Raw genomic sequence first — 25,944 nt, 5'->3', positions numbered from 1 at the left:
ATTATTAAAAAGTCAGGAAACAACAGATGCCAGTGAGGATGTGGAGAAATAGGAATGCTTTTACACCGTTGGTGGGAGTGTGAATTAGTTCAATCATTGTGGAAGATGGTGTGGTGATTCCTCAAGGATCTAGAACCAGAAATACCATTTGACCCAGTAATCCCATTACTGGATATATACCCAAAGGATTAGAAATCATTCTACTATAAAGACACATGCAAACGTATATTTATTGCGGCACTATTCACAATAGCAAAGACTGGGAACCAACCCAAATGCCCATCAATGATAGACTGGATATAGACAATGTGGCACATACACACCATGGAATACTATGCAGCCATGAAAAAGAATGAGTTCATGTCCTTTGCAGAGACATGGATGAAGCTGGAAGCTATCATTCTCAGCAAACTAACACAGGAACAGAAAATCAAACACCAGCCAGTCGCAGTGGCTCAGGCCTATAATCCTGGCACTTTGGGAGGCCGAGGCAGGTGGATCATCTGAGGTCAGCAGTTCAAGACCAGCCTGGCCAACATGGTGAAACCTCATGTCTACTAATATTACAAAAAATTAGCTGGGAGTGGTAGTGTGCACCTGTAATCTCTGCTACTTGGGAGGCTGCCAGAAGAATCGCTTGACCTGGGAGGTGGAAGTTGCAGTGAGCTGAGGTCATGCCATTGCACTCTAGCCTGGGCAACAAGAGAAAAAACTCTGTTTGGAAAAAAAAAAAAAAAAGACAGAGAGGAAAAAAAGAAAAGAAAACTGAACACACCACATGTTCTCATTCACAAGTGGGAAGTGAAAAATGAGAGCACATGAACACAGGGAGGGAACGTCACACACTGGAGCCATTTGAGGGGTAAGGGGCAAGCAGAGAGAGAGCATTAGGACAAATACCTGATGCACGTGGGGCTTAAAACCTAGATGATGTGTTGATAGGTACAACAAACCACCATGGCACATGTATACCTATGTAACAAACCTGCATGTTCTGCACATGTATCCCAGAACTTAAAGTTAAAAAAAAAAGTAATCTCATTATAAAGAAAAGCAGCTGTTCACAAAAGCATATAAAACAAACAAAGGATCTATATTATTTAGATTCATGCAGATTTAAGACTGTGATGTCTAATATGCAACTCCCTGTATATATCTATCTGTATTGATATAGATATGTATATATCTATATCTATATCTGTATCTATCTATCTATATAGAAAGATTTATTTTAAGGAATTGTTTCACGCAATTTTAGGGGCTGGGAAGTCCAACTTCTGCAGGGCAGGTTGTCAGGCTGGACAACCTGGGAATCACTGATTTTGCAGTTTGAGTTTGGAGACAAGTGTGGAGGCATAATTTCTTCTTCTTTGGAGAACCTAAGTATTTTTCCCTTAAGACTTTCAACTGATTGAACGAGGTCCATTTACATTATGCAGAAAATCTGCATTACTCAGAGTCTACTGATTCAAATATTAATCTCATCTAAAAATACCTTCACAGTGACACCTAGACTGATGTTGGACCAAATATCCGGGTACTGGGGCCTATCCCAGTGGATGCATAAAATTAGCCATCACACAATCTTTACCTCTAGCAAATCTTTTCCAAAAGCCTACTTTGCTTATACAAGTATAATATACCAACTTTCTTTTTATTGTTTCTGGTATATCTATTTCCATTCTTTCAACTTCTCTGTGCTTTAAATCTGAAACTTAAAATAACTCCTCATATATCTACACTCTCAAGTGTTCATAAGCTTTTTATTTCACTGAGAAGATAGAAACAATCAGAAGAGAATTTTCAAAAGCTTCAACACTTACCAGTCACTTGCATCTATGCTCAAATACTCTCTTTCCTCTCATTAGAATGTAATCCCATGTGTGCAGGGACTTTGCTTATTCTCAGCACTTATCATCATACCTGAAAATGTAGGCATTTAAAAATAATTGTTGAATTAAAAATGAATAATAAAAATACCTCTGTCATTACCAGAACAAAACTATCATTTATTCATTCCCTCAATAAAAATTTATTATATGCCTATTTATTGACAGGCCATATTCTAGCAACTGACAATGTAGCAGAGATAGAACAGATAAAAGTCCCTATCCTAAGGGAATTTATATTTCAGTTGAAGGCTAAGTTCATGTTAGTCACTACAATAAGCCTTTACATGAATCATCTCTTTTCAATCTTTCAATCTTTCAAAAAAAATTTAGGTAAGTGTTATCATACCTATTTTCAGAAGAGAAAGCTAAGGCTTAAATCTCCTATTTAATATCACATAGAGCCAGAATGCAGAGCTTCAAATATATGTCTAAATTACTAATCTACTGTGCTGATATAGACATAAAGGGGTTTATCGTCTATATTATGTTGCAAATAGTGAGGAGGACAAAAGCTTAATCAGAAGTTGTAAGCAATTGTAGCTCTGACCCCAAGATGGCAGTATTTGCATTCGCCCCGCCTGCAGGTCTGAATGTGCAGTATGTGTAAGATAGCGAAGCCTGGTCTCTAATTGGCTAGGGATACTCTCTGAGGAACCTTTTGTTTAGTGTTAGAAAAATAGAAGATGTTGAATACACAAGTCAACTTGTGGGAGCAGATCTCTGCAAAATAAAAATGAAGAAGCATCTGAGGACCTGCTTGGTGATTTTGTGGCTTTATTTTTATAGTAAGTTAGTGGAGAGTTTTAGCAAAGTTAACAGAGTAAGTCAAGGGAATATTTTCTTAAGATTTGGGGTGAAGGGGTAGGCCACTGGGATAGGAGGAAGGGAGAAAACGGGACCATTTTCTGTTTCACTTGGGATTCATTGTGGGGAGTAAGGAAGGGATGCAAATTAGACAGTATTAATACTGGATAATGGATCTCTTGAATCTCACTTTGCTTTCTGAATAGAGGGAAGTGGCAAAAACCAAGTGGAGCAGAGTCCTCAGTCCCTTATCATCCTGGAGGGAAAGAACTGCACTCTTCAATGCAATTATACAGTGAGCCCCTTCAGTAACTTAAGGTGGTATAAGCAAGATAATGGGAAAGGTCCCATTTCCCTGACAATCATGACTTTCAGTGAGAACACAAAGTCGAATGGAAGGTACACAGCAACTCTGGATGCAGACACCAAGCAAAGCTCTCTGCACATCACAGCCGCCCAGCTCAGCGATTCAGCCTCCTACATCTGTGTGGTGAGCGCACTGTGCTCCCCGGGCACTTGAAGCCAGTATGTAAACCTGCACCTGGAGGTTGTCAAGGAGGCATAGGAGTTGGAGTAGACCATTTTTTTTTTTGCAGAATATAATTTCACAAGTGAGTGAATATTTATCTCTCAGACATGATTCAGTGTGAGCTTGAGCCTAGAGTTCTACATAGGCTCAAGTAGGATACATGCCCTCAAGCGAGGATAAAGACATTCTCACTCAACACACAAAGTGAATTGCTACATTTGGGTGTTCCCGAGGGCAAGACAGTCCATCATGCTGTATTACTGCTGCTGAAGTAGATGACAGTGTTGGTTGGAAGGGAGAGACTAGCTTGGTTTGTGATCTGGACACCTATCAGCAGAAAGTCGACTAAGTGAAAGAGCAACAAGTAGATGTGGCTGATGGAAATACCTTGAGAAGTTTCCTTCCCCTGAAAGACATTCAGTTGTCATTTCATGGCTATTCAAGTTCTCAGAAAGCATCCTGTGAGAATAAATCTGCTCTTCCCATTTAGCTATGCTCCAGATCAAGGCATCTGTCCAGGTGCTGCACCAACTCTTTATCACCTTCCACAACTGCTCTTTTAGCGGACACTGGAAGGCCAGGGGATCCTGGCAGGCACAGTCACTCCCAGGCAGCAGAACAACTGTGCCAGGCTTTTAGGTTATCAGTGTTCTAGAAAAGAGACTTAGGGACAGAATGCCTACCTGCAATTGTGAACTCCGGTTTGCAAAAATTAGCTGTGAAGTTCTTTTTGGGCCAATTAGAGAAACGTATATACAATTTGAGAATTGGATGAGAAAAGTACTTATTTAAAAGGCAGATATCAACTGTAAAAAACGGGAAGAATATATACCAAGATATTAAAAATGGCAATCCCTGTATGGTGGGAATATAATGTTTTTACTTTTTGTCTTTCCTTGTCTTCTGTGCTTTTAATTTTCTATAGTTCTTGGATTTTTCTTCTGTCGAAATAAAGATTATTAAAAAATAACAAACGTCTTAAAAAATGTAAAGGATTGCAACTGATCTGTCACTATAAACTCACAGGAATTGATATTTAAAGATGATCACACATTTCAGGATATTGTTGAATAAGATTGATTTGTTATCTTTATGAGCCCTGCAAATAAGTTCATTTCCAAGCTTAGTGAATTGATAATTTGTGAATAAATGAATCCAAGACCTGGACTGTTCTTTGTAACTAGTCTGGAGATTGCTCAAGTGTCAAGACATCAAAATGCCTTGAATTCTGGAGCAAAAATAAACCTAGATATATTCAGTAGCCATATATTTTTTCCTGTCCTGTATCTCCTTTCAAGTCTTTAGAGTGAAGAAATTAAAGTTCAGATTGCTGCTATAGCAGACTTGTGTAAGTAATTATAAATTAATTGAGGAAAAAGATAAAATACATGAAAATGGAATCAATAGGTAAAATTCCAAGTATGTGGACAAATAAGTTTTAAGGGTATTCTCAGAAGGCGATCACTGTGGGGCAGAAAAGATAGGAGAAAGTATCATGGGGAATAGCAAATTTAGTTAGGTCTTGAAGGACAGCCACACATTGAATTTGTTCATTACACAATTATTTATTAAACAAAGAATAGGGCCAGATGCGGTGGCTCATGCTTGTAATCCCAGCACTTTGGGAGGCCAAAGTGGGCGAATCACTTGAAGTCAGGCATTTGAGACCAGCCTGGCTAATATGAGGGAGCCCTGTCTCTACTAAAAATACAAAAATTAGCCAGGCATGGTGGCATGCACCTGTAATCCCAGCTACTAGGGAGGCTGAGGCAGGAGAATAGCTTGAACGCGGGAGGCGGAGGTTGCAGTGAGCTGTGATTGCACAACTGCACTCTAGCAAGTGCAATGGAATGAGAGTCCATCTCAAACAAAACAAAACGAAACAAAAAACAAATAAGTGACGGGTGTTTTTGTAGGTAGAAGGAGTAGGGTAATAAACAAAATAGATAAATGCAGACACAAAAGACCTTCCATCACGAGGCTTGAGTCTATATTTGTCTATAGTGTTCACTTTCTTTTACAGGAATATCTTGGGAAGTTTGCATTCCAATATAGGCATTTTCCTTGCTTGCTTAGTTTAGTTTAGTTTGCAGGTTTCACATGGTGATTAAAAGGCATAGGCATTGACATGCTTATCTATCACTTACTAAATTGCATTACCCTGGACAAAATTACATAACCTCAGAGCACCTATACATCATCAATGGTAATTACACATACATTGCATGTTCATAAGGATTGAATTAAATTAAATGAATTTAGTTAAATGGTTGAATTACATTAGTAGAAAACATTTTTTAAATTAATGGTAGCTATTCTTGGACATAAATGATACAACAAAGGTAATTTAAAATAAGACAATAAGAAACTTTAAGTATAGATTAAGGTTTACCTTTCCACTCTCCTTCTGTTGATTATATTCTTGATTATATTCTTTTACTATGGTTATGGCCGAGAGTCACCCTTTATTTCACATGGGCCTTATCCCATCCAATTGTTTGAACTGACAGTATTGGCTTTTTTGTTTGTTTTTATCTCATAGGTTTTCTGCACAGAAAATGAAGCTTTCTTGCTTCTGGTGTAACTTAGTGTAAATTCTATGATGAATTCACTTGAGCTTTATGGAGCAGGACTCAGATATAACACCATTATACTGACCTCCAGTGCCAATAACTAGATCCATACCCAGGAGCTCATTTAACAGAGCTCTGCTTTGGAAAGGAGAGAAAATAACCTTTCTAGGTTTGGGGGAGAAATCTTTTTAATTTATTTAATTTATAACTTGTACATACATAGTAGATACCCAGGAAGTATTATAGAAGGAAAAAGGAAAGAGGAACCTCTAGGGGACAAACGCTAGATGCAGCTGACCGAGAATCAGCACCTGGTCCTGCCAGGGTCCTTTTCCATGTTACTTCTTCAGAGATCAGGAGGAGCTGTGTGATCTGTGCACGGGGGAGTAAATCTTGTTTCTGGCTGAATGGGGAGACTCTCAGCTTCCTGCAACAAAGAACTATGAATATTCACTCAGAGAAACCAGACATTTGGCTTGAGAGTGTTTGAGGGGTCCCAGATCCCAGCCAGAGACCTCACTGAGTCTGAGTGATAAAAATGGAGAAGCCCTTGGGAGTTTCCTTCTTGATTTTCTCCTGGCAGCTGTGCGGTGAGTTACTGGGCTCTGGAAATATCATAAAAAAGAGCAGACTGTAGTATCTTCTTTACAAGTCTGGAAGTTATAGAAGGGTGATCAGGGTCTCAGTGCTCACCTGTGGGGGCTATGAAAAGAGAGTATATCTTCCAAATGAACTTCCGTGAATGAATGTCCTCTGTCAGTGGTTCTCTGTTTAAACGGGGGTGAATAGACTGCATACACTGGAGCAGAGTCCTTCATTCCTGAGTATCCAGGAAGGAATGCATGCCATTCTTTTTTTTGTTTTTGAGACAGAGTCTCGCTCTGTCGCCCAGGCTGGAGTGCAGTGGCGCAATCTCTGCTCACTGCAAGCTCCGCCTCCCGGGTTCACGCCATTCTCCTGCCTCAGCCTCCAGAGTAGCTGGGACTACAGGCGTTCGCCACCTCGCCCGGCTAATTTTTTGTATTTTTAGTAGAGACGGGGTTTCACCGTGTTAACCAAGATGGTCTCGATCTCCTGACCTCGTGATCTGCCCGTCTCGGCCTCCTAAAGTGCTGGGATTACAGGCGTGAGCCACCGCGCCTGGCTATACATGCCATTCTTAATTGTACTTATCAGGTGAGAACACTCTTCAATTTCCACTGGTTCCTGCAGGATCCAGGGAGAGGATTTGTGTCTTTGACCTTAATTCAATCAAGCCAGAAGGAGCAGGGAGACAAATACTTTAAAGAACTGCTTGGAAAAGAGAAGTTTTATAATGTTTGGAATCTCCCACACTCTCATCCTGGAGATTCAGCCACCTACTTCTGTGCTTTGTGGCAGTGTCTCCCCAGCATCTGCAGCCTGTGCCACAACCTGCAGCCGGCATCCTTGACACAGGCCTGGCCTTGCAGGTGGGAGTGAAAGTTTTTTTTTTTTTAATATATAGAAGGAACTTTCTTTATGACCTCTGTCTTCAAAACAGAAGTGAAGGATAATGCATCTTTCTTATGTCATGAATCTGAATTTATACTAAATTAAATTTCCTTTTGTTATTATTGAAATTTCATTCCTCAATGCAGATTGCACAGATTCTGAGCCTGTTTGCCTGAAGATTCCTTCCACTGCTTTACTCTTTAAGAGGGCAGACCCCTTTGTGGTGCAGGCTCTGAGTCCATGAAGCAAGTTTTCTCCAGGCTGTACCCTCAACAAGAACATTTTACCCATTTGATCATATCTTCATGATATTTTTGGTATCTATGTAGCATCTATACCATTATTTACTTAATTTAATATTAAATTAACATTTATGTTAAATAGACTTTAAAAATAACTGTGTAAAATTGTCTTCATTTTACCAGATACCATCTGTGAAACCATGTATATTATATAAATAATATATTTAAAGTGCTGGTTATATTTTTCCCAGTGCAAATTAAAATAGCGTCATATATGTAACAATTGAAAAGGTTGTCTGTACACTGCCTAATAGGACCTCTTGTATCAATCACACTTTAAGAAATACTGCTCCAGCCCATACCTCTCATTTTATAAATGAAAGAATTTGGATCCACAGGTATGGCATCATTTACTCAAGCATGACTTACGGTAAAATGAAAGCTAGAAGTAGAGTCTAGGCTTTATGATCCCTTGTCAGTTGCTTCTTCCACCAAGGATGCAAAGCAGTATCTAGAGTTTGAAGAAAATAGTTGTGTGTTTTATATTTAAATTAAATTAAAATTTTTATTTAATTGTGTATGTTCAACCTAGATAAATTAGAAGATACGAATATCTATCAAAATAGAGCATTCTCATAACTTCATCACCTGGAAGTAACAAGTATTACTATTTTTCAAATTATCTTGTACACATATGCAACTACATTTCTCTATGAATGGGGCTGATAATGTCCCCAGTATTTATTTAACGTGCTCGCTTCTCTCAACATTATATTATAGATATTTCCATGCCAGGGATCATATGTTGAGGATATAATTTTAAATGCCAGTCTAGTCTTCATTATATAGATTATTTTTAAAAAAGGAATCACTTTTTGATACTGTTTCTAAGTATACAGTATTATAGACAATGTTTTTATTAACATCATTAAAGTTGCAGCTTTAACAGAATGGAGTTGGGTGAATAGGGAAAACACATAACACTGCATATCTAATTTCCAGGAAGAAATTTTTCACCAAATTGTGATTTCAACCACAGCATGTAATGCTTTCTGTTTTCCACACTTTCTTTACCTGTTATGAACATTATTACTTTAAAGAAGTTTCCACTTTGCCAGGTAAAATTGTTAAATGTTTTAACTCATTTACTCTATAAAGTTATATATTTGTTATTAAAAAAACAGAATTAGAAAACATACAGAATAAGAGTGTTTCACACAACATAAGTATCTTTTCATACAATAAGATATGTTAAAGAAAAACTTTGAAAAACACTGTCACGATCCCATTTATCTTCTAATGTTCTGTTTTCTTTCAAGGCTATCTATTCTCCATGTCGTTCCTACTGTAAGTGTGGACCAGCACTATCTGAACTTGTGCAGAATCTCAGGCTGACTGAATTTGAATCTGCATTTTAACAGAACAACCACATGACTCTATCCTTAAAAGTTTGAGATGCACCCATTTGATGGGGTGCCAGAATGATTTTTTACAATATAAAGTAAAAGCTGTCTCTACCAGCCCAAAAATGCTTCAATGGTTTTCTATTGCTTCTAGAATAAAATGCAAATTTCAGGCTGTGATACACAAAGATCTGTATCATGGGAACCTCCTTTTCAATCTCCCCTTTTAACTCTCCCAGCTGTCTGTGTACCAATAACACTATTCTCCTTTCAGTATTCTGAACTTGCGATGTTCTTTTCCACATTTAGTCGAATTCGTCCATTTGAAATGCTGTTCCTCCAAATATGGGCAAGCCCAATTCATTTTCACACTTCAGGTCTCAGCTCAAGTACACTACTACAGATAAAGCCTTCTGACTTCTGTTGATCTTCCTGACTAATCCATGGCGCTCGCCATAGCTCTATCATAAAACCCTAGTTATTTCCTTATGGTAATAATTATAACATCTAGTGATAATGTTGATTTACGTGCCAATGTGTTCATTGCCTAAACTTCCAATCAGGATACAACTTCTATGAGGTCAGGGATATTGTTTGTTTAATCACACCTTTACCTTTAGTGCCTACCTTTAGTGACTGACCCATAGTAGTCCGTGAAAAAATATCTTCTGCATGTGGCTGAGCATAGTGGCTCACGTTTGTAATTCCAGTACTCTGTGAGGCTAAGGTGGAAGGATCAGTTGAGGTCAGGAGCTAAGGACCAGCCTGGGCAATGTAGTGAGACCCTCATCTCTACAAAAAACACAAATAAAATATAGATAAGTGTGGTGGCACGCGCCTGCCACCCTAGCTACTCAAGAGGTTGAGACAGAAGGATTTCTTGAGCCCAAGAGTTGGAGGCTGCAGTGAGCTATCATGGTGCCAACTGCACTTCAGCTCTGGGTGACAAAGCAAGACCTCATCTCTTGAAAAATAAAATAAAAAAGAAATATATACAGAATGAATAAATGAATGTTGCTTGGCCTTGCTTTCTTTTTTCCTTTTTGTTTCTTCTCACTCCCACCCTAGCAAATCTGAACTTCGTGTATGTGCTCCCTGCTCAGATATGTGGTAGAGTTCTGTTCATGCTGACCCCTTGTCTCAGGACCAGGCCTTCCTATGCTCAGTGAACTCTGGCAAATAACTAGATCAACTTAGGGTCTCAGCCTGTCCTCACTCAACTGACGTCAGGTGTAATCTGAATGAACTGAGTAAACTCTAAACATAATCCCACAGTAAAGTACCTGAAAGAGAAAAAAGGTATACTTAAAAGATGCTGGAAAGTATGAAAACAGCTTCCCAAATCAAATAATGATATACATATGTCAAAGTTTAATCTCAAATTATTGCAAGAGAAAAATTGCATCAGGAAACACATTCAAATAATTGGAGTAAGTAGAGACATTTTATAGAAGGTTAGGTTTTTTTTTAAAAGTCAGGTTAAAGATAATTATTGTGGTTAAATTATTATTGGTTCATAATGACTGTACTCTGTGTAGTGGTTGTTAGGCTCATCATGAGATTAATGGTTATCTGAGATTATAACACTAATATCTCAGAATGAGTCTTTATTTTATTAAAGAACATCAGAAAATTGATCAAATATTTGATCAGATGTGATAGTTAATTCCCATATGGGGCTATACATTTTGTCCTTCAAAAAAGGTTCATTCAAGACCAGTTTTGGGAAACTTAATGTTGTCAAAAGTAATTCAGACCAAATGTGGTGGTGTGTGCCTGCAGTCCCAGGTACTCAGGAAGCTGAGGTGGGAGGATCCCTTGAGTCCAGGAGTTCAAGTCCAGCCTGGGCAATATAGTGAAACTTCTTCTGTCTAAAAAAAAAAAAAAAAAAGGTAATTCAAGTCTTTAGTCTTCACTATAATGGAGAGGAGGGATTTGTCAGGTTTTGGATGTTTTCCCTTCTTATAAGTTACTAAGCTTGTTTGATTGAGGCTACAGTAAAGACATGAAACTACTTAGAGACAAAGGATTCTGTTACTCATGACACAGCAAACAGCATAAACATTGGTATATTCATTTCAGTTGTTCTTTCCCTTAAATCTAAAAAAGATGATATGTGTGCTTGTGTGCTAATGAATACTTTGTTTGAAGTGGTACTGTATCATAACTGAGGAATTCTGAGCTTGGAGAATTCACTGCTTTTATAGTAAAGAGTAAACCAACTTGCTCTTTGTCTCAGAGGGAAACAGTACCTCACCCCTCAAGGTTGCTTGCTGCAAGCGTAACTCTGGAAAGTGGTCAGGTAGAGTGGTCATGGTCTTAAACCATTGGCATACCTAGCAAGACATTTATGAGTATAAGAGATTAAGGATGGTCTGGTTTTTAACAATATCCACTTTATATATTCTTACATCGTGTTATTTTCTAGAAATTTTTTCATGAGTAGGCCACTCCAGAAGCCATTCTGATTAATTTTACTGACAGAGGTTCTGAGACCAAATACATTGAATTTGCCTCAAACAATGTTTAATTAAGGCTACTGTCAGCAGAACTCTAAGCAGAAGAATGAGACCAATCTGCAACATTAACTTCACCCATTTAGACAGCTGTGACAAAGTCCCAATAAATATCTATAGTCCCTACAGATAGCTAGGATGTAATTTCTTATCTGTTATACATGAAAGTTTAGATTGACATGCTCATCTTTGTTTTAATTGTCAAAAGGAGTCCAAAAAGCAGCCACCATTCCCAATGGAAAGATGTTCTGTCCCACCTATTCCCAGACATAAGCATAACCCAACAGGTTAACCCAACAGATTAACAGTTAACCCAACAGGTTAATCCAGTTTGGAATTTATTGTTGAACTTGATTTGGATCAGCATTATATCACTTTTGTCATAGGATCCTTGGGGTGTTGCTTTTCTGACCAGAAACCTCTGTGGTTGGTGGTGCCTTTACTCAAGTTTTGCATGGGCCTACTGGGCTTGTTCCACTCACTTGGCCTGGCAGACTGCACTCAGTTCGTGCTACTGGCCTGGATCTCATGCCTGCCAAGGGCGAGTTAGGCATAGAGCAGTGAGGGATGTGTGAGCAAGTGTGGGGTCTTGCCACTGCTCAGTCAGACATGCTGGCTGCTGCAGTGAGGTAGGCAGTGCTGGCATGGGTGCCAGCTCTCTATGAGGCTGAGGTTGGACCAGTTGCACTGCAAGCAGCATTGACTGCTGGCACTAGGGAACACGGTGGCACCTGAAAGCTTGGAGATGCCAGGAACCATAGGGTCCCAAAGAGGGGGGTCACAGCCCTGACTTGGGGAACTCCCAGGTCTGGGCTTCCCAAAGGGCCACAGCACTTCTCTCCTTATTTTTACCCACAATGTGGTGAGGAAGGGACATGTTTGAGCCTTGTTTGTGGAACAGCTCTTTTAGCCCCACCATTTGATGTGTTCCAAGTTCTTGTCCTGCAACCAGGAAGAATGAGGTACACATACAAGTGGAGGGTGAGCATAATTAAGTGATAGAACAGTTCAGAGGAGACTCTCATTGGGTAGCTTCTTTACATAGGGTGTTCCAATGAGTGTTGAGCTCATAGCAGAGAGGAGACCCTGCAGTGGGAAACTCCTCTCTGCAGGCAGGCTGTCCTGCTGTCTTTGTAGCTCTCAGCAGAGAGGAGGCTCTGGAGTGGGTAGCTCCTCTCTGCAGCTGGTTGTCCCAGTATCTGCAGCTCTCAGTAGAGAGGAATCCTTGGAGTGGGTAGCTCCTCTCTGCTGCTGGTCATCCTGATGTCTGCTCAGTTCTGGCTGAGCCTGATGCTTTTATGGGCCTCAGAAGGGAGGAAGTGCATGCTCAATTGATCCATGGCAGCCATGGGCAGGCCCAGAAAAGGTACCACAAGTTCCCACTCCAGTCTGTGGGACTGGCAGCTCAACCCCCAGCCTTCAGGCCCTCCTTGGCCTGTAGGTGTGGCCTCACTGGGGACCTGCCCCTTCCACCCAGAAACCTGTCTGCCTCCTACTGTCATTCATGGTGCCCAGACAGTAGGTGCCAAGGAGTGCCTTCAGGCAAGTGCCCCCTTGGCTTGCCTCCTACACTCATCAGTGCCCAAAATCTGGAGGGGGTCGAAGTGGCAGAAGGCTGGTGTGTGAACACTTGCCCTAGTGTGTGCACACTCTGCTGTGCTGCAACAGTGCCTGGGCTTGGCCCCAAGTTTGCTCTGAGATCAGAGTGGGTGCTGACAACAGGAGAAGCCAGGCAGCAGGAGTGGGTATCTCTGAGCCTGTGAAGGCAGAGGGGCCTTCCCAGGCCCCCAAGAGTACAGAGAGGCCTCTGTCCACAGTCGCTGTTTGGGAGGCTCTAGCTGCCTGCAGAGGGAGCATGAGGGGGTGATGCTCCTGCCTGCCCTATGGAGCAGAAGGCCCAGGTCTGCAGCCTTGACTTGGGTGGCTGCAGCTTCACCGAGAAGGGTGGGGCTCTTGCCTGCTCCTGATTTCAGACCTAGGGAGGCCTAGGTCTGTAGCCATGACTTGGGAAGTTGCAGCTGTGTCTGAAAGGGCAGGGCTCCCACCTGCTCCTGAGCAGAGAGGACAGTGATGCCCCTGAAGCTGTGGCTTGGGCAGCTGCAGTGGCACCCGGGGAGCTCCTGCTCCAACTCAGAAGGAGTGGGGTTCCTGCTTGTCCCTGATTCCATGGAGTGTGCAGCCCCAGTCATGCCTCCCTGCTGTGATGGTAGTGGCCACTCCAGATGACCCGCTGCTGCCATCACTTTTGTTAAGCTGTGAAAGCAGTGTCATTGAGTATTTGCAACCTCTGTAGCCATTCATGGCATAATCCAAGACTTCTCAGACATCAGGAGAAGCATATACATTTGTACGAGTCAGATTGAGACAAAGTTGTACGGACTCCTGTGTTTGTACACAGAGAAGGATGGGGAATCTATGTTGGGAAGCTGCTACTGATGTATGTATTGCAGAAATGTTCAGGAGAGGCCATATTCACAAGAGTTTTACTATTTCAAGGAATGTGGAAGAGGATGACAAACCAATAGCAGATTGGATAGCCAACTGCAGCTGCCACTTGGCTCCAGCAGACTGTATAATTGTCTTGCTAGGCTGTGGTGCTTGACCTAGAATACAAAGGGTGAATTAATTCTCCACCCTCCACCTCCCAGTCTAAGATTTTCCCTTCCTAGGTGCCAGTGTTTTTGCTCTTTCTCCACCATCACAAAATCGGTTCATCCCATTCTAGTAGCTATAACTTTGCCTTTTTTTGTAGTCAGTTCCAGTCACACCAAAATCATTTGCCTAGAATAAATAGAAAGAGGAACAGGCATTTGTATGACATTTACATAGATTCATCATAATCACCACCTTGGCCTTCCTGGACCACTGAATGGGAACTTGTAAAGCTGCGCACTCAAATAAATGCTGGTTATCTTCATGATGTAAAATCATGTTTAACCAAGAAAAGAATATAGGTGGCTGAACTGGAATTCAATATTAATACCACTCTGACCATGTTGCTACCTGGAGAGTGTACCAACCAGGCTGTTCTAAGGTCGCTGTTAGGAGAAAGAAAGAAGCATCATGCCTTTCACTTCTAGAACATTAGAGAAGGTGTACTTTTTTCTATTACTGTTAAATATAGCTAAAAATTCTGGATATTACAGATGGTCCTTGAATTGAAATGAGATTACTTCCCAGTAAACTGATTGTAGTTTAAAATACTGTAGGTATAAAATGCATTTAATACATCTTATATACTGAACATCATAATATTGCTTATCCTATGTTAATCATGCTCAGAATGCTTACATTAGCCTATGGTTGGGCAAAATAATCTAACACAAAGCCTATTTTATAAAAAAGTGTGGAATATCTCATCTAATTTATTGAAAAAAGTACCCAAAGAGAATAACAGAAGGGTTGTATTGGTACACAAGGTACAATTTGTACTGATTGGGTATTGCTTCTGCACCATGAAAAAAGTCGTAAGTCAAGTCATTGTTAAGTCAGGGACCATTTGCATATAAAATCAAAAGATAAAAAGTTTCTGAAAGGTATAGAGAAAAAGCCAGATTGTCTAAGAAATTTAGGACCTGAACAATCTAGAACAGTGAGTTTCATGAGTTTCCTTTTGCCTCATACAACCCAGTGGCATCCAGGAATAGCCAGTAACCTGGCAATGCCAGTGGGTACAGAAAAGAATTCCCAAAGAAAGCCTGTTTTCCGTAGCGAAAGGACCAAGAAAAGGATTGACTAGGAAGGCAGAAACTATAAGACTATAATCATTCTACTCTAGCCAAAGACCACAGAAAGTTTTATAGCAACCAAACACACATTTAATCAACAAAAAAGGTAACTGCAACCTAGCAGGAGAGATTTATGATCATGCAACTTTCCTTTGCTCCATCTTTCCATCACTGGCTTGAAAATAGTCTTTAAATGGCATTCTGCATTCCCAGTGTGGGTTTCTGGGGCTGGAGGAAGCAGAGTGACCTGTTATCAAAGAATAATGCCCATGTTGACCTCTCAGGTGGTTTTCTGAAAGGCTAATTCAAAGGGCTTTTCTGTATTCATATAACTCAAAACCCTCTCAGAGTGGAGAGGTGGCTATGAAGAGGAAATTTTCTAAAAAATTGATAAAGGGACTCAATAGCAGGAAGGAGAAAGAATCTGCAAATGTGAAGATAGGCCAATTGAAATTATTCAGTCTAAGAAGCAGAAGGGAAAAAAATTGAAGAGAGCTTAAGAGACCTGTGGGACATTATAAATAGTACAGCCATAAGGATAACAGGATTTCCAGAGTGAGAGGAAAGGAAAAAGCAGGGAGAATATTTGTAAAAATCATGACTCCAAACTTACCAAATTTGTTGGAGAACATGAACCTATACATCCAAGAAGTTCAACAAGGACCAAGTAGAGAAAAGGCAAAAAAATAAAAATAAAAATAAAAATAAAAAATAAAGAAAAAGACAAATTGAGAATCTTGAAAGCTGCAAGAGATAACTGATTAATCACATAGAAGAGATCTTTCAAAAGATTAGCAGTCAATTGTTCATCAAAAACCATGGAAGCCAGAAGGCAGTGGGATGGCATATTTAAAGTGTTTAAAGAAAAAAAAAATGTCAACCAACAATTTTGTATCAGGCAAAACTATTGTTCTAAAACAAAAGAGAAATTAAGGCAGTTCCAGATAAACAAAAACTCAGAGTATTCATCTCTTGTAGATCTGTCCTACAAGAAAATCTAAGGGGAATCTTTCAGGCAGAAAAGAAATGGCACTAGATAGCAACTTGGAACCATGCAAAAATAATGAACAATCATAAAGGTAGTTACATAGATAAGAACAAAGCCAATATTTTTGTAGTTTTTGTTTGTAACTCCCACTTTTTCCCTAAATTATTTAACAAACTAATGCATAAACAATGATTATAATTATATTGTGGATAATTATACACAGTAATCTCACTGTGTATACTGAGAACACAATGAGTATTCCATGTGTATAAAAATTTCCTTTGTTGTTGTTGTTTTTAATGGTACAACTTATGTATTTCAAACAGACACAAAATTAGTAGCATTTACAGTAGTATCTTAAGATAAATTGCCTGTGAATAAGATCTTGCTTTCAATACTTTGACATCCACAAGGCATATCTAGAAAATTTGATGCTATGGAAGATGAAGACTGCTTAATCCAATGGGGAAGGGAACTATGATTTCTCTTTGATTAATTGCCATAACACTGTCCTTAAGGCATATGAAGGAGTTTCATATGTTATTTATACATTAGTAGGCACAGAAGTTTTGCAGTACAACTTTGATGTATAAATTCTATCATTTTGCTAGCACTGATATCGCTCTTTATTTGCCCATACTATTTTTGTTACAAATATTAAAAAGATGATTTCTTCCTGAAAATACCGTGGTCCTCATTCAATTTTAGATGTTATATTTGTTTTTTATAAAATTTCCGAGAATGTAGTGACTGCATTCTTGGGTTGCTGTCACTCTTCCTTCGGTTTTTACGCTTACTGAGAAGTGGCTCTTGTAATTTCTGTCATGTACAATACATTCCTGGAAAAAGGGATTTCAATACTAGCATATTACTCTTCATTCTATTTCCTGTGGCAGTTGTTGGTGGGAATGGGAAGGGCCTGCCCAGGCCATCATTGATGAATACTGTTTATATGGCTCTTGAGTAGACAAGAGCCTGCATCATTGCTGGCCTACAACCACCAGCTTCTTCAAGGACACAAAGATTATGGACTAGAGGAGGAACAGTGGTTGTTGTGCTTGTTACTCTGTAGACCCAGTTAAGTTTCTTCCATAGTTGACCCTCCATAGATCTGGTTTGCTTTTTAGGTTAGGATGAAAAGGCAAAGTGAAAGACCAAATTCATAAATTTTGGAGATTCATTCCTAGATATAAACTTAAAACAAGAAAAGAAATAAGAGGAATTAGACAAATGAACAGGCACATAAAAGTCTAGACAGTGAAGGTAGGTCCATCTCTTTTGCAACAGCCCAGATAAATACTGTTTTGACATGCACATGTCATTGGTGTAAGGCAGAATGACGAATTCCAAGCTCTAGTCCCTGGCTTTGTTAAAAAATGTTGCCCAGGCTGTGAGCTCAAATCATATTTGTTCAGCTAGATTTTAGGTCATTCTATTTTGAAAGAATTCTTTTGAATTACAGGAAATTTCTTTAAAACTTGGAGATAAAAGAATGATATGGGGATGTGTGGCCTGACATGGAGAAGAGCTATGTAGTGTGAAATCCTCCTTAAATTGCAAGAATCTCACTCAAAGTTTTGTAATAGAACGCTTCATGACTGATTGTTCAGTGTAGGAAAGTGGCTATTAGAAACAACTGCTCTTACTCATACAAGAGTTGCCATTTGATATCAAACACATACAGGCATAAACATCCCCCATAGACATTGACTTGGAGCATTTGCTTCTCAAATTTTTAATTTAACTAATATGTCAGATTTTTACATCCACTTGTTCACATAATACAGGTCTACATTTTGAGTACATCTTTGATTACTATCATGATTCCACAAGATGGCAGTGTGTTCTTAGGGACCCTGAGGAAAGGTCTCAAGTGCTCCTGTGTGTGTGTGTGTGTGTGTGCATGTGTGTGACAGAGAGAGAGAGAGAGAGAAGGAGAGAAAGACAGAGAGAGAACGGGACAGATGATAAGAGGAGGAGTTGGTGATATACCAGGGGTTGTGAAAAGAACCTCTTTTTTTCTAATTGGTAGGACAGATTCTTTTATGATTCCTAAAGTGGAAGAAATAAAATATCTGTGCTATGTTCATTTTTTTTGGATTGAAAATTTTAATCCTCAGTGAACCAGGGCAGAAAAGAATGATGAAATCCTTGAGAGTTTTACTGGTGATCCTGTGGCTTCAGTTAAGCTGTAAGTTTGGGCATCTCTATAGGAACATAATGTACAATATTTCAAGATGTTTTCTATCCTAGGCCGGGGGCTGAAAGCCTGAATTTTTTTCTCTAAGGGAGAGTACAAGGCCTGTAAAAAGATGATTTGAATTCTGGGGAGTAAGCATTTACCTCCCAATTTGTCTTCTCTGTCTGACCACTGTCTTTTTCACAGGGGTTTGGAGCCAACAGAAGGAGGTGGAGCAGGATCCTGGACCCTTCAGTGTTCCAGAGGGAGCCACTGTCACTTTCAACTGCACTTATAGCAACAGTGCTTCCCAGTCTTTCTTCTGGTACAGACAGGATTCCAGGAAAGAACCTAAGTTGCTGATGTCCGTATACTCCAGTGGTAACGAAGATGGAAGGTTTACAGCACAGCTCAATAGAGCCAGGCAGTATATTTCCCTGCTCATCAGAGACTCCCAGCTCAGTGATTCAGCCACCTACCTCTGTGCAGTGCGTACACAGTGCTCCCCAGACACCTGCAGTCTGTACCCAAACCTGCTGTGCCCCAGGAATGCCTGATGTAGAGCTTAGACTGCAGGGCAGTCAAGTTGTCTTTGCTGTCTAGATTCAAGTGGAAATTAAGAGCACTAGTATGGAGGACTGATTGATTAGGAAAATACTACTATAATTCTGAAAATAATTGGGACTCTGAAGAAAAATGAAAGATACAATCTTGGTCTGGTTAAAATATTTTCCAGTATTCTCTTTCTACTTTAGTTTTAAAATATTTTTTCTGTTTCTTCTGGAGAGATTAAAAAAATAAATTTTTTTTGAGATCATTGACAAACCAGAAGGATTACATATTCGTTTCATACATACATCACAATCTATGCCATAAGCATATCCATCATCTCTAAAAGTTTACTTCCTCCCTCCCTTTTTTTAAAATTTAGGTATGATTGGTAGACAGCAAGGTGCATATATTACATAATGTATACATTTTAGTGCCCACTCTAGTTTTATGCCACATTTTTGCTTTATGAGATTGGTTTTATGATTCTTTTTATTTATATCAGGAAAACATTTTCATACAATAACAGATATTCTGTCACTGTCCATAGAATATCTTATTCTTTCCCCATTTAGTTACCCAAGAAGTTTGATGGTCATTGCTTTACGAATGCAACAGAAAAACACAAATGCAAAATAAAAAAAATCGGCAAACTACTGTGAAAATCCTGTAAGTCATAAATTCTTTTAGTTATAGGACCCTCATCCCATCTCCAGTCTCAGCTGCAGTGCCACTCCTGAGTTATATAAGGGCACATTTGATGAGTAGTTGGAAGAACTAGAGGGAGAGGGTGAGAACTGGTTAAAAAATGCCTAGATATTTGCAGAGATTGAAGATTAGAGAGGGTCTATATTGTCATTTTTGGGTAAAGTCTGAATTGAACTCAAAACCTTGTGGAAGAGTATATTGATTCCTATGTAACTGAGTGTGGCTTGGTGATGGTAGGGAAACTTAGCCCTAGTCACAATATGTCACATACTCACAGCCCCTGCTGGGATGACTTAAAATTTATTGAGAAGGATCTCTAAGTATCTAAAAGAAGTCTAGACACCAAGAGGCTTTGTTATGATGAACAAAGACCTGTACAAATCAGTGACCAGAGACCATTTAGTGTGGAGCATGTTTCAGCAAATGTTGGAGGAGAGTTGGAAACACTGAAGAGCATATAAATGCCTCCCTCCTCTGACTACCTAGCAATACATATTTGCCCTGCAATGTATACTAAGTTAGGGCAAAATATTTGTGCCTGATGAAAAGAAGGCTTTTTAGATGAAAAGTTGAATTACAGGAAAAAATTTTGAACATCACTTTATTATAAAAGTGAAGTTGTAGTCTGTTGGGCATGATATCGTTTATGTAGTCCCCAAAGTGGGAAAGTTTAGAAATGGAGAATTAAGATTTCTGTCCAGGGCTGTTCCCATAGTCACTGATGGAAAGGATGCAACTCAATCCAAATTTGCTTCAAATTCTTAATCTGAAGAATGAAAGACTGAACAAATCTTTCCAAGCCTTGGAAGAAAGATGTGAAAGGCAGTAAGGAAGAGCAGAAAGTTGCACCAGAATCAAGACATTTAAATTTTAGTTCCACATTTATTGTACACCTTTTGGCTTCTTGGCATTCTGGAAAGAACCTGGGTTGTGTTTTTTGCTTGAATATTTATGTTACTAATGGTCCATTTATTGGGCTATATATTACATATATTTCAGGATTAGTTTCAGTATTAAATGAGATAACATACTGCCTTGGGATGAGATCCTTAAAAGTAGAGACCGCACTTGGAATTCTTTCTCTGTAATTGATTGAGGAAACCAGGTTGAGATGGGGGAAAGGCTAAGCATGGACATGGTCCAGTGGGAGTCTTGATCCTGCCTGACCTTATAGGGAGCTCTGGAGAGTGAACTGCATCAAAGGGGTGATTCCTCCCACCCTGAGGCAAGGGAGTCAGGCTGCTCTGACCTATTGTGGGTAAGAATAAAGTCATAATTGGCTGTGCTGTTTCTTGGAGTAGAGGTATATGCTACCGCACAATCGTGACTCTCATTGGCAGAGGTCAACTTTCCAGGGAAAGGGGCAACTGTGAGCCAAGAGTAGCCAACACTCACAGTGGCGGGGGATGGCTACACTGTCCTGGGAAAGGAGACCTAAGTTGGGGATCAGCAGTGTTCGTTGTTACCATGGAGCTTGCCTGGTATGTGGGCAGCATTCAAGAAATAATAAACTTTAATTGTATTCTGAATTTTAATTTCTCTCTCTATTTTAAGGCATTTATACAGCTGGCCTGACCAATTTTGAATAGTTGAAACAATGTAAGTTAAAGTGCTTGTTAACAGAAACCATCTAAATAAATATAAAAAACAGATAAAAGAAAACATTTTTTCAAAGCTAAAATTCAGGAATTTTTAAAAGAGTAGTGACCAGAGAACCACTCTACTATGTTAGTTGCTTCTGGGAATGATGAGATGACATTCTATCCATCACTTTCTGTCCAGGTAGCAAAGATTCTGATGATTTACAGTTCATGACTCTGGGCTTCCACATGTAGACAGAACAACAGAGATACCATCTATATTTATACATGATTAATGCTTTTTTGTTATTAATTTGTATTTAAGAATGAAGGACTGGATAGCAGGATGGACTCCTCATGTCATTGTGTCCATGTTCCCCACAAGGTTTCTTTTTGAATGGGGTGCCTGGCCAGTAGTGTGGGTATGTGGGCCTGTCATGTGAATTGACAGGCTTCTTTCTAGGATGAATGAGGAGGGAACCGGTAATTAAGTTGCTTCTCTTTGTTCCCTGAATCTAATATCGTTGAAAATAGTCTAATTCTATTAACTACTGATAATAAAAACTGAAACCATCCCAGATGGTTCATGTAAACTCTCATGAAGATTACGTGCCCCAAGTTGGCTTCATATGCTTCTCATACACAAATACAGAAGCAGGTTGGCGAGAACAGAGGGAGGCTAGTGCAGCCATTCCACATGTGGACCTTCACTACGTTCTCTTGTGTTCTGTTCCTCTCACCCTTCATCACCTACTCTCTTTCTCAATCCAGAACCTCTCCAGGGTCCTACCAAGTAGGTTCCCTCCACTCACATTTCCACTGTAATCTTCTCATAGTTCATTCTGGCCTGGACTTTTCCCCTCTCTGTTTTATCCATCAGTGTGCTCGCATCCACTTATCGTCTACCTCATGGGAATTGTGATATCTTTAATCTTTTATTACTTTTATTATTAATGGATTCAGGTCATTGTGCTTATAGTTTTACATTTCATTTCAGTGGGAATTTTAGGGAGTTAAGAGGACAGCACATGTGTTTAGTTAGAAGTTTTGTATCAGAAGTCCACCCTGGTAACATTTAAATTTTTTAACTGACTATATAATTTTGTCTTACATGTGATAAAAAAATTTATAGGCAGAATCAAGAAATAGGTCAGAAGCCCAAGGGAAAACTGATTTCAGGCTGTTACAAGTCAATGGACTATTCAGAAAGCAGTTTTTGTTTTGACCTTGTAAAATCCCATTTTACCTGAGATTTTTCTCCTTATTTGGTTATTGCATTTTTAGGATCCAATGATCTCTATGCCACAATAGGTTTGGTGGGGAAGGCTTTTTGCTCAAAAGCTTCGTTTTATTATTGAGGCACAGGGCAGTCTGTTCTTGTTTGCTGTGCCTTTTCTCCCACCCACACAGCACTGCTGTTTGCTTAGCTCTGTTGAGCGTCACCATCAATATCTCTCACCATTTCTATACCTCTCACAGGTTCCTCTCATTTCTGGTCTGCAGGTTGCACTTCTTCCACCTGTATTGAGTTCATGTAGGTTTATGTTTTAAAAATCTCTTTAACTATTGTGATAATCACTTATTTATATGTTATATTTTCTTTCACTTATCATTCCGTTCAAGTTTCTTCAGAGATGGAGGAACTTAATTGTGGAGATAGAGAAACTGCATTAATTTTTTTTAGTGTCAGATTCTCATAATTTGGCACAATATATCAGTCTATTCTGAACACTGACAGTTGGAATAGGACTCTCACTTTCTCTTTTTAAATATAAGTTAACTAAGTTATTTTCTCCTAGGTTCACAAATATTAAACTTGTTGACCTGAAATTAGGAAGCCTTTTCCACACTTTCCACTGGACAAAGAAAATTCTTGCCTTTAATCGTTTGCTTTGATTAATTAATTAATGACATGTGATCCAGGCTGACTTTAAGTACGAGTCTCTGATCCAATTTATTTTTTAAAGAATCAAATAAAGGAACAATCTCTTTCACCCACTGTAATGCTCACATCCAGCTGCACAGGGCCATATGAGACTCAGCCCAGACTGAGACAATTGATCACCACCCCTCTCCTTGATGAATGGCTTTACTGACATAAAGTGTCTCAATGGTTTTCCAAAGTCTACAACGTTGTCTTCTGTGACTAATTTCTCAGTGAGGTAAATTACTCTTCTATTTCTACATAACTCTCCTTTCTCATGTATTTAAAATTAAAACCATTTACTCTACGGAAGGTGACGTCATCACGGATTCGGGAAGAAACACTTTCTGTTGGTTTTGAGATGACATCTCTCAAATGAGAAGAAGCAGTTCACTTCCTTGGATCTGTGGTTCCACGTGTGCCCTTCAGGGGGCCACGTTGCACTAAGGAGGCATCTGTGTTCATTGCAGACCATCCTCATCTACTGAGCCTCCTCCCGGCAGCTGGCTGATGTAGATCACTGATGTGTGTGTAGATAGGGAGCTGTGACGAGAACAAGAGGTCAGAACACATCCAGACTCCTTAAGGGAAGACCTCTTTGTGTTTTGGAAACTTTTCAAAGCAAGGGACTTGTCCAGCCCAACTTTCCCACTTCTCCTAGCTCCTGAGGCTCAGGGCCCTTGGCTTCTGTCCGCCCTGCTTAGGGCCCTCCAGCGTTGCCACTGCTCAGCCATGCTCCTGCTGCTCGTCCCAGTGCTCAAGGTGATTTTTACCCTGGGTGAGTAACATTCCATTCCTTTTCCTACTTTTGTAAATGTGACTGTGTTGTAATTACCTCTAAGTAGACTTCTTAGCGAAGTCTGCGCTGCTTTTACTTACACAGCATTGGTGTTGCAGGAGGAACCGGAGCCCAGTCTGTGACCCAGCTTGACAGCCAGGTCTCTGTCTCTGAAGGAGTCCTTGTGCTGCTGAGGTGCAACTACTCATCGCCTGTTTCACCAAATCTCTTCTGGTACGTTCAATACCCCAACCAAGGACTCCAGCTTCTCCTGAAGTACACATCAGGGACCACCCTGGTTAAAGGCATCAACGGTTTCGAGGCTGAATTTAAAAAGAGTGAAACCTCCTTCCACCTGACGAAAGCCTCAGCCCATGTGAGCGACGTGGCTGAGTACTTCTGTGCTGTGAATGACACAGTGCCTGAGACTGCAGGGGAGCTGAACACAAACCTCCTGAGATGCTGAGACTTTCTGTGACTCAAGAACTCAACCTTGAAGTCTTGTAATATTGTAATATTAAATAGCAATTCCAAGTTTCTGATGTTTATTGATGTATGCTGTGTCTTTTTCATCTATTTATTTTTAAACTATGACTTTAAATTTAAAGTGTGTTTCCTTTAAGCAGCTTTATATATAGGGTCTTTCTATCCACTATGCCAATCTCTGGTTTTGCATTGGCAAGTTTAGATAATTATAATTTAATGTATATTGATGTAATTGGTTTTAGTATACTATGTTATTATTATGTTTCTGTTCCACCCCTTTTTTTTTTTGTTCTTTTTTTTTAACTGACACTTTTTGGATTATTTGAATATTTTTAACAGTATTTTTACCTATGGACTTCTTTGGCTTTATTTCCATATTTTTTGAGTGGTTGCTCTGGAGATTATAATACATATGACTAACTCTCCAGGGTCTTCTGTGATGTTGTACCTCTTTATGTAAAATGTAGAAATTTTTGTATAATATGTCTCTTTATTCAACACTGATGTTTGTTGTAGTAGTTCATGTATATTAACGCTACATATATTGGAAACCACACCATATAATGGTACAATTTTTGTTTTAAATAATTTTATGGACTGTATAAAACTCACTAGGAATAATAATAAATATTTCATGTTTAACAGCTGTTTACTAACTCTGGTATCCTTGTTTCCAAAGTAAGTTTTCCTCTGAAACCAGGAGATGTGTTTGAAATGATGTCATTTCCTTCAAACTTAAAAAACTCCCTTTAGCATTTTTTTCTAGAGTAGGTTTACTGGTAATTCTCTTTTTTAGTCATTTGTTATCTGAAGATGTCTTTATTCTTAATTTGCCCTTTATTTGTGGAAGATATTTTTACTGGGTCTGTAATTCTGTGCCAACCATTTTTCCCCTTACTTTAAAGGTACTGTTTCATTGTCTGTTGGTTTCCATGTTTTCTGGTTAGAAACCTATGGTCATTCAAGTAATTGTTCCCCAATGATATTAATATGTTGTTTTTCTCTAGCTGCTTCGTATATTTGCTATTTGTACACACACATACATGCAAGTAAAATCATATCGTCTTTTGTTGTCCTCAGTTTCATTATTATTTTTACATGTGGTTCCTTTTAATTTGACCCTCTTTGGGGCTTAAATTCATAAGTTTGTCTTTCTTTGAATTTGGGAAGTTTTTGGCCATTCTTCTTTCAAGTATGATTTCTGGCCCAATCTCTTTCTCTTCTCCTTCTAGGACACCAATTAGTTAAAACTTAGCCTTTAGGACACTTTCCCACTAGGTCTCCATAGCTCTATTTTTTTTTCTTTCAAACTTTTTCTTGATTTTAAGGTCTGCCTCTACCCACTAGATGCCTGTATCATTACATACCCCAAGTTGTGACAACCAAATTTGTATCTAGATTTGTCAAATGTCTCCTGAGGGGAGCAAAGTCAAAATTAGTTAGGTTAGGTAATCTATACTAATCTATTTTCAAGTTGTTATTCTTTTCTGTATCATCTTCATTTTGCTATTGAGCCCTTACTGTGAGATTTTCATTTTGGATATTGTATTTCTCAGTTCTAAAACTACCTTTTTTTTTTTTTTTTTTTTTTT

At 39.2% G+C, this 25,944-nt stretch overlaps 2 gene segments (V, D, J or C); both read left to right on the top strand.

Annotated features, from left to right (window-relative positions):
- The window catches only part of LOC105503813, a 908,479-nt gene that overhangs the window by 169,133 nt on the left and 713,402 nt on the right, over positions 1–25,944 (top strand).
- LOC105503800 lies at positions 23,594–24,841 on the top strand. The segment is given in 2 exon segments: positions 23,594–23,866; positions 23,986–24,841. Coding segments are annotated over 2 exon segments (393 nt in total).

This window comes from Colobus angolensis, unplaced genomic scaffold, assembly GCF_000951035.1.
Source record: "Colobus angolensis palliatus isolate OR3802 unplaced genomic scaffold, Cang.pa_1.0 Scaffold88, whole genome shotgun sequence".
Classification (NCBI taxonomy): domain Eukaryota; kingdom Metazoa; phylum Chordata; class Mammalia; order Primates; family Cercopithecidae; genus Colobus; species Colobus angolensis.
This window is presented reverse-complemented; position numbering and strand designations above follow the sequence as displayed.